The 16,726-nt window shown below is 38.1% G+C and overlaps 1 protein-coding gene across 2 annotated transcripts in view; it reads right to left on the bottom strand.

The window, feature by feature from the left end:
• EIF5B (eukaryotic translation initiation factor 5B) overlaps nt 1-16,462 on the bottom strand; it is a 66,712-nt gene extending 50,250 nt beyond the window's left edge. For both annotated transcript variants that reach the window (XM_082851310.1, XM_082851311.1), the window contains exon 1: nt 16,281-16,462. In XM_082851310.1, coding sequence (XP_082707436.1) covers nt 16,281-16,315 — 35 coding nt within the window. In that variant the 5' untranslated portion in view covers nt 16,316-16,462. The remainder of the gene's footprint in view (nt 1-16,280) is intronic.
• Between the last annotated feature and the right edge of the window lie 264 nt (nt 16,463-16,726).

The raw sequence follows: 16,726 nt of genomic DNA, 5'->3' as shown, positions 1-16,726 counted from the left end.
ATGATCAGTGAACTATATCAGTGTCAATATCCAAGTTGTGATACTGTACAGTTTTACAAGATGTTATCATTAGAGGAAACCAAATAAAAGACACAGGAATCCCTCTGTATTAATTCTTACAACTGCGTGTGAATCTATAATAATCTTAAAAGTTTAATTAACAAAACTGAACACTGTTTAAAGGAGAAGGCAAACCTCAAACTGAGAAAAAAAACGTTTGCAATACATATATCTGATGAAAGATTTGTCTATAATATATAAAAAAATTCCTATGACCCAACATTAAAGAACACAATTTTTAAATGGGCAAATGATTTCAACACTTAACCAAATGAGATATAATGATGGGAAATAAACACATGACAAGATGGTCAGTAACACTAGCTAATAAGGAAATGTAAACAAAATCACAATAAGATGCCACTACACAGCCACCAGAATGACTAAAATGAAGGGCTGATAATATTAAGTGTTGAGAGAGGATGTGGAGCAACTGGAACACACCTCAAGAGAGAATGCAAAACTGGCACAGCCACTTTGGAAAAGACAGTTTGGCAGTTTCTTCAAGTTAAACATACACACTTACCATATGACCCAGCAATCCCACTCCCAGGTATTTACCTAAGAGAAACGAAAACATATGTCCACACAAAGACTTGTACTCAAATGTTCACAGCAGCTTTATTCATAATCACAAGAAGCTGGGAAAAAAACCCTAAATATCCAACTACCAGATAATTCATAAACAAATTGTCATCTACCCACACAAAAGGATACTACTCAATGATAAAAGTAAAGAATGTTACACACACCAACATGGATGAATCTCAAGAGATTATTTCACGTGACACCCAGCCAGCCAATAAAGGCTACATTCTCTATGATTCTAGTTATAGGAATTTTTAGAAAAGTGAAAACTACAGTGACCCCCCTCACACACAAAACACAAAAGCTACAGTGATTTTTGGCCAGAAAGGACTGCCTACAAAGGGTCATGAGGGAACTTTTTGGGTTAATGGAAATATTCAGTATCATGATTGTGGTGAAAGAAGCACAACTGTATAATTTATCAAAGTTTATTAACTCCACACTTTAACTTTGTGTATTTTATGTCAATTACACCTCAAAGAAGAGAATTTAAATTTCTAGGGATACTATAAAAACGGATGAGAAGTTACAGAATGGATTTATCAGTTTACTGAAAACAGTTAAGGTTAAAATGACATATACCTAATATAAGTCATTTTACCCATTTTTATAAGTTATGAAAATAAGAATCAACATATAATATTTTTATAACATCTTAATTTCTATTAACACAATGTAATATGTAACTAAAATGACATTACTGTGAAGGAATCTTTTAAAAACATGGTATTTCTTTATTAATTGTATGTAAAAGGCATGTGATCAACTTTGGTGCTTGGCTTTTTGGAATAATCAAAAATCATGCATAAAAATAAAAAATGAGACACTTCACTTTGAGATCAATACACTAAAGCCTTTTAAATACACATAATATAACCAAAAAAAACGTTCATTGTAAAGAAGTAAAAGAAAAATTAACCTGTTTGCAAATCTCCTCTCAACTCCAAACTGGCAAATTTTATTTATTAATGACAGACATTTTCCACTAAAAAGTTGTCTGATTTAAGTTCTACAAGAACATAGGAAATCCAACCCTTTCCCAAATTATTCCACAATTCAAAATCTCCAAGCTTCCTAGGATTCTCTCCTACCAACCCCTCTTCTCCAATGTCTCTTTATTTTTACCCTCTGAGGAGGTCTTACATCCTGGCTCAAAATTTCTCTGACACTGAGAGGTGGGGGTCTATGCCCCTCCCCTTTAATATGAGACTGTGTGACTGTTTACTCAACAGAATATGGCAGAAATGGTGTTACAGTTTCTAAGCCCAGGCCTTGTACTTCCGGGCTCTTGAGACATTCACTGCCAAGCTAATGAGGATGTCCAGGCCACATAGAGAGGCCAAGGATAGGTGTTCCAGCTGACGTGCCAACCAACAGCGACTATCAACCACCAGAAGTGAGTGATGTGCAAGTGAGACAGCCTTTAAGATGACTCCATCACAGTCATCATTTACCTGCAACCACATGGAGACCTCCAAGCAAGACCAATCTGAGCTCAGTCAACCCTCAGAACCAAGAGAGACGATGATTTTTGTTGTTTTAAAGAACTAAGTTTGGGATGACCTGTTATGATACAATAATAACTGAAGCACTCACATATTTCCTTCTGTTCCTAATGGATACCAGGGCCTACAGAAGTAGAAACCACACCAGTCCTTCTTCTCTCCCCACCCCCAACTTGACCAAAAAAAAAAAAAACAAAAAAATTGTTCGTAATCTATAAGTACTGAGGGAAGACACGGTGATATCTAACTCTTTGCACTTTACTTTGGTTTCCGCTCCTCCCCTGAAACAGGCTCAATAAGAACAAACAAGAGGAAAAACGTAAGGAGGAATCCCATTCTTTACTCCTAAAGAATCCCAGCAGTGCCAGTAGCAATAAAGGAAACAGGGAAATCTAGTCCTGCCTTCTCCATAAGATGCCTTTTGGCATCTCTTTTCCTCCAACCTCCATCTCTTCTTACCCAGCACTCCTTGACAACAGTTACATATACAAACAGGAAAAACAAGACAAAGAGGGAAAAGCCCAGCAGTCATTGCTCCTCACTAGCTCTCACCATTTGCACCACAGAACCCAACAGTTCTCACTCCCCACTCCCTCAATGGAGTTCTATCTTAAGCACCACAACCCATTAATAAATTCAGAGGTACCCAATCATGTCTTTAAAAAAAAAAAAAAGCCCTCCGAGCTTAAAACTTCCTTATGAACTGGGTCTTGACGTCTTTAAAAGGCATGTGAAACCATACTGCATTGTACAATGCAAGCAAACAGAATGTATCTTATTACCTTCCACAAAATTCAGCCTAATTCTCCACTTTCTAAATACCTCATAGTTGAAGCGGTAAGAACACAAAAGCAAGTATAAGCGTCATCTTGTAGACCTCCAAATATATATAATCTAAGTTCACACATTTTTATGGATTCCAATGTGTTTAACTATAAAATCAGTTCAGGGCAGCTTTGTCAAACCAGAACGAGTACCCTCAAAGGGGGCAGGTGAGATGGGTTAGGAGGGGGAAACGCAGGGTTGTGGGTAATTTCAGAAGACTGAAAATTCTCCCCAGTAACTTTTATCTGTTTAATTTGTTTTAATTTTAATATGATAATAAAGATTTAAGATGAACATTCCATGAATCATATGGATGGACACTTTATCACAGTTCACTGTCATAGAATATCAACTAAAGCTTTTGTTTACAAACCTCCACTAAGTTGTTTCACATTGACGAAAAAGAGCAGAAGCAGACTTAATATGTAAATTAAACATTTTAGCCAAGAGAAGGTGCTATAAAACAAAGGTGAAAATCATTAGTTCATACTGAAAAAGATTAGAAAAATTGAGTTCTTACTAGTATATGCATGCTGAACTCAAAAGAAGTCCATTATAGGAGGCAATACTTTCACAATAAAATAGTGATTTAGATCCTGCTACTCAAAAGAATAATTCCAAGATAAGCAGCATTAGTATCACGTTGTTAGAAATGCAAAATCTTAGGTCCCACCCAAGACTTACTACATCAAAATCCTCATTTCAACAAGACCCACAGGTGAATCACATGCACATTAAAATATGAGAAGCACTGGTTTAGAATCAACAAAACACTATCATTCACATCAATACTGCAAATTTGAACTTCAAAAATTTTTATATTTGTTACTGTTTGATATAAGTGTATTTAGGGTTTCATAACTGCCTAAGAGGTAAGTTTATACTTAGTTTTGGGCCTGAAGATATATATATAAGCAATATTAACAATTTAAGTCAACATTCTCAATTAACACCTTAAGGACACAAGTTATGTTCTAAATTAATTGATTAGACTGAGCACTTCCGGCACTCACAGATAGTGAACTCATAGTCTTTGTATTCCGTAAAAGTAACTCTGGTCCTTAATCACTGTTAAAGGATTCTTCCCACCTAATTTCCTTTTGTAACACCTGGCATAACCAAACAAATATTAATAAAATTTTGATGCAGGTAACCACTCTCAGGAGAGGGTACTTCTCACTTGCTGAACAACATCATCATTAGAATGGTCTGGCTGCACCTGTGTGCAGGCACTAGCTAAGCAACTGAAGATCTTGGATACTCTTCATCATCAACCCTTGCTTCTCAAGAGACAGAAACATACAGCACACTCCCATTCCTTCCAATCTGGCTTGCTCTCCTGACGGCAGATTTAATTACAAAGGGATCTGGAAGACATATGTAATAACTTTAGGAGGCAAATTTGAAATCTCAAGGGTAGCACTCCCATACTTAACCTAAACTTCACATTCTCCCTTCATCTCCTCACTGTATTATCTGTGCATATGCCTATTTGCTATATTAAAACGTAAGCTCCTTTGAGAACAGAAAACTCCTTTTTGTGTGCTCAATTCACCTCCCATTTTAAAAAATAAATTTATTTTTGGCTGCACTGGGCCCTCGTTGCTGCATATGGGATTTCTCTAGTTATGGTGAGCGGGGTGGGGGTGGGGGGGGCTACTCCTCACTGCAGTGCGCAGGCTTCTTATTGCAGTGGCCTCTCCCGCTGTGGAGCACGAGCTCTAGGCCTCAGTAGTCATGGCACACAGGCTCAGTAGTTGTGGCACACGGGCCCAGTCGCTCCACAGCATATGGGAACTTCCCAGACCAGGGCTTGAACCCGTGTCCCCTACACTGGCAGGCAGATTCCCAACGACTGCGCCATCAGGGAAGTCCCCACCTCCCTACCTTTTACAACTAGCAACCAGCAGGGAATGTAACACATTCTTAACAGGCACTATTAAAGAAAAAGCCCTATTTTAGAATGGCAACCACAATTTTCATACAATTAGAAAGGCGCACCAGTTTCATCACTGAGGCTTAATAAAAACCTCATCTACCACCATAACAATTACTATATTTTGATCGTAGTAAAACTTCCAAATTGAATTTTCTGAAACAATAAATTCAAACACCAGTTTAAAAATCCCACTGAGAGAAAACTACAGCTACATTTTATTTACCTAACACAGACAAGGATCCTTTGTATGTGAATTTTCCAAATGAATGGCAACGTACCATTCTTTAAAATTCATATTTAAAATGTAAATCTTTCTTATACTGATTATGTAACCCCCTGAAATATTTACCAATGTCTGGGGTTGTTTCAGTACAATGGGGAGAGGGAAGACGAGAGTGGGTAGGATGCAGATGAAACAAGGTTATCTGTGAATCAGTAATATCTGAAACTGGGTGATGGACAGGTGTGTTCATTAAACTATTCTACTTCTATATACGTTTGACATTTTTTATTTAAGAAAATTTACACTATAGTAACCAAAACAATGTGGTACTGGTATAAGGATAAACATAAACATCAAAAGAATAAAACTGTCCAGAAATAAATCCATTCATCCATGGCCAATTGATTTGACAGTGGTGCCATAACCAATCAATAGGGGAAGAAATAGTCTCTTCAACAAATGGTGCTGGGACTATATCTCCACACGTAAAAGAATAAAGTTTTGGACCCCTACCCCACACTATCTACAAAAATTAACTCAAAATGGGTTATAACCTAAATGTTAGAGCTAAAACAATAAAACTCTTAGGAAGAAAACATAGGTGAATCTTCACACCCTGGCATGACTTAACAGTAGATTTTTAGATACAATACCCAAAGCACAAGCAACAATAACAAAAGTTAGGTCACCTGGATTGTATCAAAATTTAAAAACTTTTGTAAAAATGATACTATGTCAAGACAGTGAAAAGACAACCCACATAATGGGAGAAAATATTTACAAATCATGTACCTTATAAGGATCAAGTATCCTGAATATATAAAGAACTCTTAAAACTCAAGCAAAACAAGCTAATTTAAAAATGAGTAAAGGACTTGCACAGACATTTGTCCAAAGATATACAAATGACCAATGAATACATAGAAAGATGTTCAACATCATTAGTAACCAGGGAAATGCCAATCACAATGACAATGAGACACCACTTCACAATCGCTAGGATGGCTATTAATGGAAAAAAAAGGAACAGAATTGTTGGCAAAGATATGAAGAAATCAGAACCCTTGTACATTCTGGTGGTGCTGTAAAATGGTGCAGCTGCTGTAGAAAAGTTTGGTGGTTCCTCAAAAAGTTAAACATAGGATGATCTACCACTTCCATTCCTAGATATATACTATACTCAAAAGAACTGAAAACTGGTACTCAAACATCTAGACACAAATGTTCATAGCAGCACTTTTCACAATAGCCAAAAGGTGGAAACAACTGAAACATCCATCATCAGATGAATGGATAAACATTATGTGGTATATATACACAGTGGAATATTATTCAGCCATAAAAACAAAATGAAGTACTGATATATTCTGCACATAGATGAACCTCGAAAACATGCAAAATGAAAGAACCCACACACAAAAGGTTATACATGGTATGATTCCATTTATATGAAATATCCAGAATAGGTAAATCAAAAGACAGTATATTAGTGGTTGCTAAGGGCTCAGAGGAGGACAGAAAGGGAAAGTAACTGCTTAATGGATATAGGAACTCCTTTGGGGGTGATGAAAATGTTTTGAAACTAGACAGAGAAGACTGAACAACACCGTGAATGTACTAAATCTCACAGAATTGTACATTTAAAATGGTTACTTTTATGTTATATGAATTTAGCCTCAAAAAAATTTCACAAGGGCTTCCCTGGTGGCGCAGTGGTTGGGAGTCCGCCTGCCGATGCAGGGGACGCGGGTTCGTGTCCCGGTCCGGGAGGATCCCACATGCCTTGGAGCAGCTGGGCCCGTGGGCCATGGCCCCCGAGCCTGCGCGTCCGGAGCCTGTGCTCTGCAGCGGGAGAGGCCGCAGCGGTGAGAGGCCCGCGTACCGCAAAAAAAAAAAAAAAATTCACAAAACTGATTACGTGTTTCATACCAACCTGAATGGGAGTAAACTAATATAATTTAGCACTTCAGTCATCATTCAGGAGTGACAAGTCTGTAGGCCTGCAAAAGAATTTTGTTCTTAAACCAAACAACACAATGCCAACTGCTACTTACAAGTCTCTCTAATAACTCCCCTCCATTCTAATTACCAATAGGCTGAGATGACCAAGTTGTGAAAATTCTAAGTTCAGAGTGAGAACGTGAAAAGAAGACTTACACAGAAAAAAAAAAAAAAAAGAATAACTTTAGCAGATACCTATAATGAAAGTGTGACTTTTAAACATTGTGAGCTACACCACAATGAAATGCAGGGTGAACCTCCTCTGCAACCTGGTTTGAAAAGCCATTGTGGAGTTGGAAATCTGAAATATGAACTGGATATTAAATATAAGAGAATTTGTGTTAATTGCACTAGGTAGGATAAGGGTATTATGGTTACATAAGGAAACATTTAGAGAGAAAATGTCAAGATGTCTATAAAATAAAATACATAAAGCAAAAATGAGGACAAAATACTGGTAATGATTAAATCTAGGTGATGCGTATATAAGAGTTCCTTATACTATTCCTTCAACTTTTCTGTGTGCTTGAAATTTTTATAATAAAAAGTTAAAATTTTAAACTTTAATCCCAACATTTCATTTTTTAAGACTTATTAGCTACTAATATGTCTGAAAGAGAAAATCACTTCTCTTAAATTCCTAAGAGAACAATGGATAATCCAGTAAGTATGTGTCTTTTTTCCCCCCAGGTTCATTCCTGACAAGTAATGCCTTCAAGTAACATCCAACCTTAAGTAAAAGGTCACTGACCTGAAGTGGGGGATTATAAAACGAAATACCAGACAATAGTACTACTGTCCTTGTACTGTTTTACAGGACTTTAAATATTGACTTTGTATATGCAAGGTATAAGTCAAACCACTTAAAAAAAAAATAGAAACAGCATGTATAAACTCTAACCCAAGATAAGAAGGGGGAAAAATAGAAACAAAGCATTGCAGAATTGGCACAAATAAAAAACAAACCAGGATGGCTGAAATAAGATCAAATATATCATTAATCACAAGCAATGTGTAAGTAACTTTAAACTCTTAAAGGTGTTATCAAATTGGTTTAGTAAGAATTCAATTTTATGCAGTTTATCCAAAGACCTCAAACAAGTACATAGAAAGGTTAAAAGTTTAAAAAAAAAAATTAAATCCTCAACAAAACACTAGCAAACCAAATCCAAGAACATATAACAAGGATTGCACACCATGACCAACTGGGATATATCCCAGGATTGCAAAGTTGGTTCAACATATGAAAATTGATTAATGTAATCCACCATATATAAATGGTATAAGACACAAAAACCACATAATCATCTCACAGATGAAGAGACAGCAATGTAACAAAATCCAACACCCATTCACGGGGCGGGGGGCGGGAGGGGGGGACACACCTAACACAATGCGAAAAACTGAAAGCTTCCCCCCCATCCCATGATCAGAAACAAGAAAAGAATGTCCATTCTCCCCATTCAGTACAACACTGTACAGCAGGATCTAGCCAGAGCTTAAGGTAAGATAAAGAAATAAAAACCATTTAGATTGGAAAAGAAGGAGAAAACTATTTGAACTTGCAGTGGCAGGACCATGTACATAGAAAATTCTAAGGAATCCACATACACAACAAAAAAAATTCAAGCTAATATATGAGTTCAGTAAGATTGCAGAACAGATCAATATATAAAAATCAACTGTATTTAAACTGTGTACTAGCAATAAACAATCTGAAAATGAAATTAAAAAATAATTCCACTTATGATAGCATAAAAAAAATTAAATGCCTCAGAATAATTTTTTAGAAGAGTTGCAAATGTTGTACTCTGAGAACTACAAAAAATCATTGAAAGAAAACCTGAAAACCTAAATAAGTGGAAAGACATTCCATGTTCATGGATCTCAAGGCATAACATTGGCAATACTCCCAAAATTAATCTACAGAAGAAATCCAATCTCAATCAAAATCCCAGCTGCCCCCCCTTTTTTTTTTTGCAGTAATTGAGAGATTCTAATTGTAAAATCTGTATGGAAATGCAAGGAACCCAGAATAGCCAAAACAATCTCAAAAAAGAACAAAGAGAAATCACACTTCCCAATTTCAAAACTTAATACCAAAGCTGTAGTAATCAAGATAGTGTGATACTGCCATCAGCATAGACATACAGATCAATGGAACAGAACTGAGAGTCCAGAAATAAAATCCTACATATACGGTCAATTGATTTGATCAAGGAATTAGAGGAGTAATAGTCTTTTTTTTTTAAATGGTGCTGGGACGATTGAATATCCACACGCGAAGAATGAAGTTGGACCCCTACCTCACACAATATAAAAAAATTAACCCCAAATGGCTCAAAGGTCTAAATGTAAGAATTAAAACTGTAAAACTAGAAGAAAAATAGTAAATCTTCATGACCTTAGATTTGGTGATGATTTCTTAGATCTGACACCAAAAGCACAAGCAGCCAAAGAAAAAATAGATAAATCGGGCTTTTTAGAAACTTTTGTTCTACAAACGACACCACCAAGAAAGTGAAACAACAACCTCCTATGGGAGAAAATAATGACAGCCCAGAGAATGGGAGAAAATATTTGAAAATCATATCTGATAAAGGATTTGTATCTAGAGTATATAAAGAACTTATTCCTCAATAATAAAGAACTCAATTTTAAAATGGGCAAAGGATCTGAATAGACAGTTCTCCAAACAAGACATACAAATGTCCAATAAACACATGAAAAAATACTCAACATCTTAAGCCATCATGAAGTGCAGACCAACCAAAAGTCACAATAAGATACCACTTCACACCTACTAGAATGGCTATAATCAAAAAGTCAGATGATAACGAGTGTTGATGAGGATATAGAGAAACTGAAACTCTGACACACTGTTGGTTGGACTATAAAATGGAGCAGCAGCTTTGGCAGTTCCTGGAAAAAAAGTAAAACTACTTGGCAGTTCCTAAAAAAGTTAAACATAGAGTTACTCTACGACCCAGCAATTTCACTCCTAGGTATATACCCCAAAGAATTGAAAACACAAGTCAACACAAGAACTTATACACGGATTTTTTTAGCAGTATTATTCGTAACAGCCAAAAAGTGGAACAACCTTGAATCCATTAACTGATGTATGGACGGGTAAATAAAATGTGGCACACCCATACAATGAATTCTTAGAACATGTGATTCTAGACTTAGAAAAAATTCCAACTACTGCAGTATCATCAATCACATCTATTAGTTTCATCAGAGCTCAGTACCCGAAACCTAATGACACAAATTTAATTAACACAGTACTTATTGTATTTTCAGAGACTGTTTATATAAAGTTTACAGTACGAAGGTAGTTTCAAAAACAGAAAAAACAAACATTATTTTAAATCTCAATAGAAAGTATCTTTCTATCACCAAAGGGAGATTTGAAAACCAATGATTCTAAACAATGACTGCTACCTGGGTGAAAAGTAGGGATTCCTCTGAAAAAATATACCTGAAATTTTATATACCATGTCTGAAATGGGAAGGAATGAAACATTAAATCATCACTGTTTTCACTTTAAACAGACAGGCTATGAGACAGGCAGTTATTCAACTAAGGTTAAATGAGAAAATTTTTTTAAAGGAATTCTGGCACTGATTGACCTATGGACAACGGCTGTCATTCTCCTATTCTCCCTCCTTTGTTAAACTGTTCCTCTTTAACAGTTGCTTCACCAGTAAAGATCCTTTGGGAAGTCTACATTTTGGAGTAGCAGGATTTCTTAAATCAGCTAGTGCAGCACAGTTTAAAAAAAAAACAAAACCACAGGTTCTGAGGTCTGGTTTGGCTTAACAGTTGAGAGGCTCTAAGCCTCAAGCACATTATGATGCTAAATCTGTTTCCTCTTCTATATGTTATAAAGTAGTTCTTTTATCTTTATACCTTCCCCTTCCTCCAGATTCTCAAACTGGTTACAGCATAGTTATTTCTTCTACATTAAGTGTCTTCATTATTAAAATTATGTAAATACTGTGATTACTGCTAGAGCAAGTAGTATACTGTGATTATTTCAATAGTTCAAAATACCTGATTTGAAATTTCTTAACAGTACATATTTGACACAAGGCATAAGTTAGAAAGGGAGGGAAAAAGGAGTCATTTGTGTGTCACTAACTAAAACATTTGAATGCTGCTGTAATGTCTCTAATTTTTCTCCCTGGTCTCCCCCTCTGTTATATATTATCACAAACTAATAACCAAATCGCAATTAAGGCCTCATCCTTTAATAACAGCTACTTTTAATAATAAGAGAGAGTTAAGTTGGTCAGACCATCTTGAAAAAATGTTTTCCTACATTAACAGCAACCAAAACTATAAGACACCTAGGAATAAACCAAACAAGAAATATCCTAAAGGTTCAACTGAAGAAAATAAAGTTTTACTGATAATTAACCAAATAAAGAAGCATGTCATGTTACTAATTTGTTCATCACTACATTTCAGCACCTAGAACAACAGCTGGCACTTAACTGCTTAAACAGACAATATATTTCTTGAAGGGAATGATTCAATACCATAAAGATGTAAGTGTACCAAATAATCTAAAAACTTAATGGGACTCCCAATTAAAATCAGTCCCAACAGACTTTTAATAGACCTTGATAAACTCACCTATTACATAAAAAAATTTAAAAATCATAAGTGGGTAAAATATCAAGAGCATGAACATACCCACAAATGTCTTAAGTTGTCCTCTGAGTGCTTCTCAAACATTCTAAGCACCTGTTGGACAAACATGAATGGAAGTCAAAAGGCTTGGGAAATGTCTCACAAATGCCTAAATCTGGTTTAGGAATTCCTAAATAAACAGTTCTCAGAGTAGTTCCCCCCAACACAATTCAGAGGGTCTAAACTAATTCAAGGGGTCAAAACTATTTTCAACATAGTACTACGAGGCTATTAGCCTTTTTTTCATTCTCATTTCCTCATAACTGTACAGTGGTGTTTTCCAGAGGCCACACGATGTGTGATATTGCTACAGGTTGAATCACAAGCAGACAAGAATCAAGCTATCTTCTACTAAGCCAGATAGTAAACGTTTACAAAATGTTTACCACCACTCTCTTCATAAATTTTTGAAAATGATTATTTAACAGTGTTATTTATGTTAATGTGATGTTATTTTTACTTTTAAATCAATATATTTAAAGAACTTTTCAGTTTTAATTTGTAATATGGTAAGTACTGATTGACCTAACCCACATAAACAAAAGCCTTTTGGGTTCCTTAGTAATTTAGGAGAGTAAGGGGGTCCTAGGACCAAAAAGTTTGAGAACTGCTTTTCTAACCTAAGCAGACACTCAGTTCCTCAGTTAAACAATGCTTTGCCCAACGTATAGATCAACTGCCAGATTGGAATAAACTTAGAAGGCTAAGTAAAGCACAACTAGTGGGCAAGTAACATCAAAAGTAGCTACATTGGGATCCCCTGGTGGCGCAGTGGTTGAGAGTCCGCCTGCCGATGCAGGGGACACGTGTTCGTGCCCCAGTCTGGGAAGATCCCACATGCCGCGGAGCGGCTGGGCCCACGAGCCATGGCCGCTGAGCCTGTGCGTCCGCTGAGCCTGCGCGTCCGCAGCAGGAGAGGCCACAACAGTGAGAGGCCAGCATACCGCAAAAAAAAAAAAAAAAAGTAGCTACATCAGCTCCCCAGAGATCACCAGTACAGAAGGCAGGAGAGGTTTCTATAAGCTAACAAGTTTATCATCTGCTTTCTTATTCATTTATGGCAAACTACGACTTCTTCCCGTCCTTCCACATATTGATTACCTAAAGTATCAATCTAGGAACAAGGTAAACCAAGAGAACTCTCAGATTATACATCTTTTTTTCTTTTTTGATCTAATGTATGCAGATAGTTTATTATTAATTCAAATATATTCAAATGAGAAATAAATTCCTTTGTTGAACTAGACTATTTGAACTGTTTGCCACTTGGACTACTTCCTCTCTGGGATGCTTTAGAGTACCTGCTATGCTCACAGCTCCTCTGGACAGGTTCCTTAAGCAGATCACCATGCTTTCTATCCCAGAAGAGGGACCCGATACCCTGATCATACCTGGCTAGGATGAATATGTGACACCAGGACAAAAATCTAAAACGTAGGCAGCTGTCTCAGAGATAGCCAGAACTCCCCCAAAAGGAGGAATTTTGCCAAGAATAATAGGAGCATTATGTGTAGTTAAAAACAAAGAGCTACTATACTAACTCACCACCAGCATAGAGAATCATAGCTGAAGATACCTGTACTCAATCCTGAAAGACCTCCTAATTCCTGAATGACATCCCCACCTTCATGTCTGACTGTGAGATAGGTGAAATAATGATCTTCCTTCCCTCTATATCCTTTGTGAGGGGGTATAGATGTATTAATCCCATTTATTAAGGTAATATACCACATTCCTTACAACCTGAAAAATATAACTACCACACTTGGGGGATTAAAAAAAAGGATCAGAATGAAGAATTGGAGGCTAATTGTGAAAAACTAGATAATCAGGATCATTTTTTCTCTGCACACATCAATAAGAGAACATTCATCGTGTTATATAAATGGAAATGGTAAGACATTGCTACAACACACAAGATTCCATAAGATATGGTCCCATTATGTAAGCTGATTACTGGGAAGGTTATAGGAAGAAATGAAAATATTGGCCTTATATTTTGTCTATATGATCTGTGAATATTGAATCCTACCCCAGTCAACTGAAAAAGGCAGGAAAACTGAACACCTATCAAAATCTCATTCTCAGAATTTCACAAGCTGAAACAAGATTCTAGAACTCAATGTTTAAACAAAGATCAGTCACTGATAAAACATATGTAATCCAAATAAAATTACTCAGATTAGATAGTAAAATCTAAATTTAAATAAACACTGAGTGGCTAAAAATTTTAAATAACAATATAAGAATTAAAACACTCCAGTATTTTATGTTTTTTCCAAGAACTGAAAAGTGGCTCAAGGCCTTAACTTGATAGCTAATAAGCAGGTGCTCATTTCTCACCCAGTTCTTCCTGAGCAGAAACATGTCTGGCTTAGGACAGCTCAGAAGGGAAGGAGAGGTGGGAGGAGTCCACGAAGCATTAAAAAACAAACAAAAAAATTTGATATTGGCTTATGAGAAAGTGTGTTTTTCCATTACACTGCCACCATTTTTCCTTCAATACGAGACAAAAAGTAAACACTGAAGATTTAGTCGGAAAGGAAAAAAACCCAGTAGCGTTCCTTCTATACTAACAAACCAATCATTTAACAGGCTCTAGTGTTTGCAATTTAAACTTTATGTCATCCAGGAAAACCTTTATGAATTAGGAAAAGACTTTCACTTTTCTATAAAAATACACACACAAAAATAAATCTCTCCTCTGAACAGCTTTTGTCCAATGTGAAAGAGCTTGAAAAAGAAGAACTGTAGCTAAAATAACATATACATAAATATTTTTTAATCTAAAGAACAAACTTCTGTAATTCTGATCCAAACAAACCAATTGTAAAACACAAAATGAAAAAAAAACCCACAAAACATAATTTTAATTAGAATCAGTGAAAACAGAAAACTGACTAGACAATTGATAATATTTAAGAAATCACTGCTAGTATTCCTTAGGCTTAATGATGACATTGTGATTGTGTCTTATGTTGTGTTCCTGTGGTTGTTTTTTTCCCTCAAGTATTTATCTTTCAGATACACCTGAAAGATTTACACATGAAAGGATTTTGAGAGTTCTTTACCATATCCAGCAGAGATGAAACAGGGCCAGTCATGTGACAACAATGGTCGAAGCTGGGTAACTGGTACAGGAAGCTTTATTACACTCATCTCTATTTCTTGTATAAGGTCGAAGAAAAAAAGTATCCTAGGCACCAAAACATCCTGTCAAAAGCATAGAAATTTCTCTCCCACTAAATCACCCCAGAATTCTGCTTCTTTCTTCTTATTTACCTGCTTTGATTAACAATAAGTTCTATTCTTGAAACCAATTAACTTCCTCCAATAGACCTGTAACTGAAATACAAGACTCACCTTGGTGTCTTTTTAACGCCATTCATCAGATAGGTGAAGGCCAGTGAGGACACAACCCAGGATTCCAACTCACAACTGGTAATCTGATTTTAACTTCAAGACCACATATCCGTTTTGAGTCAAAATGAACTATCACAGGTTGTTTTTGTCTTTTGAATTTCTCTTACTATCCCCAGTATTTGAACTAAGTTTGGTGAGTAGTACAGAAGGGTGAAAAGTAACAAATGTTCACTCCCAGGAAGTAAAACCCTTTCAATGAAAAGGGGTAAAGAACTCAACCGAATATGACACCCAGAAATAATAATCTCGGGGTACGCAACTCTACATACACCCTTACGCTCCCTCGCCTCAGAAGTCTTTTAAATGGTTTAGAAAAGACCGACCCTGGTTGGTTTGTTTCATCTCCTCCTCCTTTCTTAGGGGAGGTGCTAGAGAGCAAAGAAATGACCAAAAGGCCGGAAGAAGGAACGCGAAAAGCATGGAGTCTGGACAATCAGCCCTTAAGTAATTGAAAGCTGTACCCAAATTAAATGAAGTTAAAGGGAGCTTGCTGCTACGCTCCTCCCGGTAACTCCAAGGCACCTGAGCGGCTCAGAGAGTGGGAACACCTGGCTGGAGACAGAGCGGATCCCAACTCCCTCTCTCGCCAAGAATTCATAGATACAAAGACATAAAAAGAACTCTTCCTGACCCCCAGCAAGAGGAGCGCCACGAAAACAACTCCCAACCTCCGAGCCACGCTGGCTGAGCCGGCCCCGCGAGGCCGCGAGCCCTGCCCCGCGGGGCCTCGAACCCCAAACGACTGCCCCGCTCCTCAGGCCGGACACCCCTTCTCCCGGGCCGGGCGAGGGGCAGCAAAGGGACGGAGTCTCGGCTGGGAACCCGCCCGCCGCTGAGGCCCTCCGCGCCCGCCCGGTACTGGGGTCTCGGGCCCGCGCCACCCACTGTGGGCCCCGGACGGTGCCCCGCGGGGCCGCTCTCGAGCCTCGACCCAGGTCCGCCGCGCGCCCACGGGACCCGCGCGCCCCCCTCAGCCGCGCCGGCCGCCGCCGTTGAAACCCCGACACCGGCTACCTGTCTTCGCTCTTGTTTTTCTGCTTCTTTCCCATCGTGTGTCAGCGGCGCTCGTAGCCCCAGCCCCTCTATTCGGTCTCTCACAGACCCAGTGTCCCCCGGCCGACTTCGGTCTCCGCTCGGCTCCGTCCCCCACCGCGGTGCCGCCTCTCGCACCCGGCTCTCCACAGACCCGCGCACTGGGACAGGGCACATATGGTGTGAGCTCCGAGTGCGCAAGCGCATCGCCCCACCGCCTCGGCGTGTGGACGCAGGGCGCGGCTCATTGAGAGCTGCGCCTCGGGTAGAGCGTCTCCAGTTGACCCGCCCGCCAGGCAGGAGCCCGAGCGCCCCCTTTCCGCAAGCGTCAGCCGTGCACCGACGCCTGTGCGGTTTCCAGATTCTAGAACCCGGAGGTGGACAATGAGGCTGAAAATTCCACCGTCAGCCTTCTCCCTGTGGGGAAC

Source organism: Leucopleurus acutus, assembly GCF_964270905.1.
Source record: "Leucopleurus acutus genome assembly, chromosome: 12".
In the NCBI taxonomy this organism is placed as follows: Eukaryota; Metazoa; Chordata; class Mammalia; order Artiodactyla; family Delphinidae; genus Leucopleurus; species Leucopleurus acutus.
This window is presented reverse-complemented; position numbering and strand designations above follow the sequence as displayed.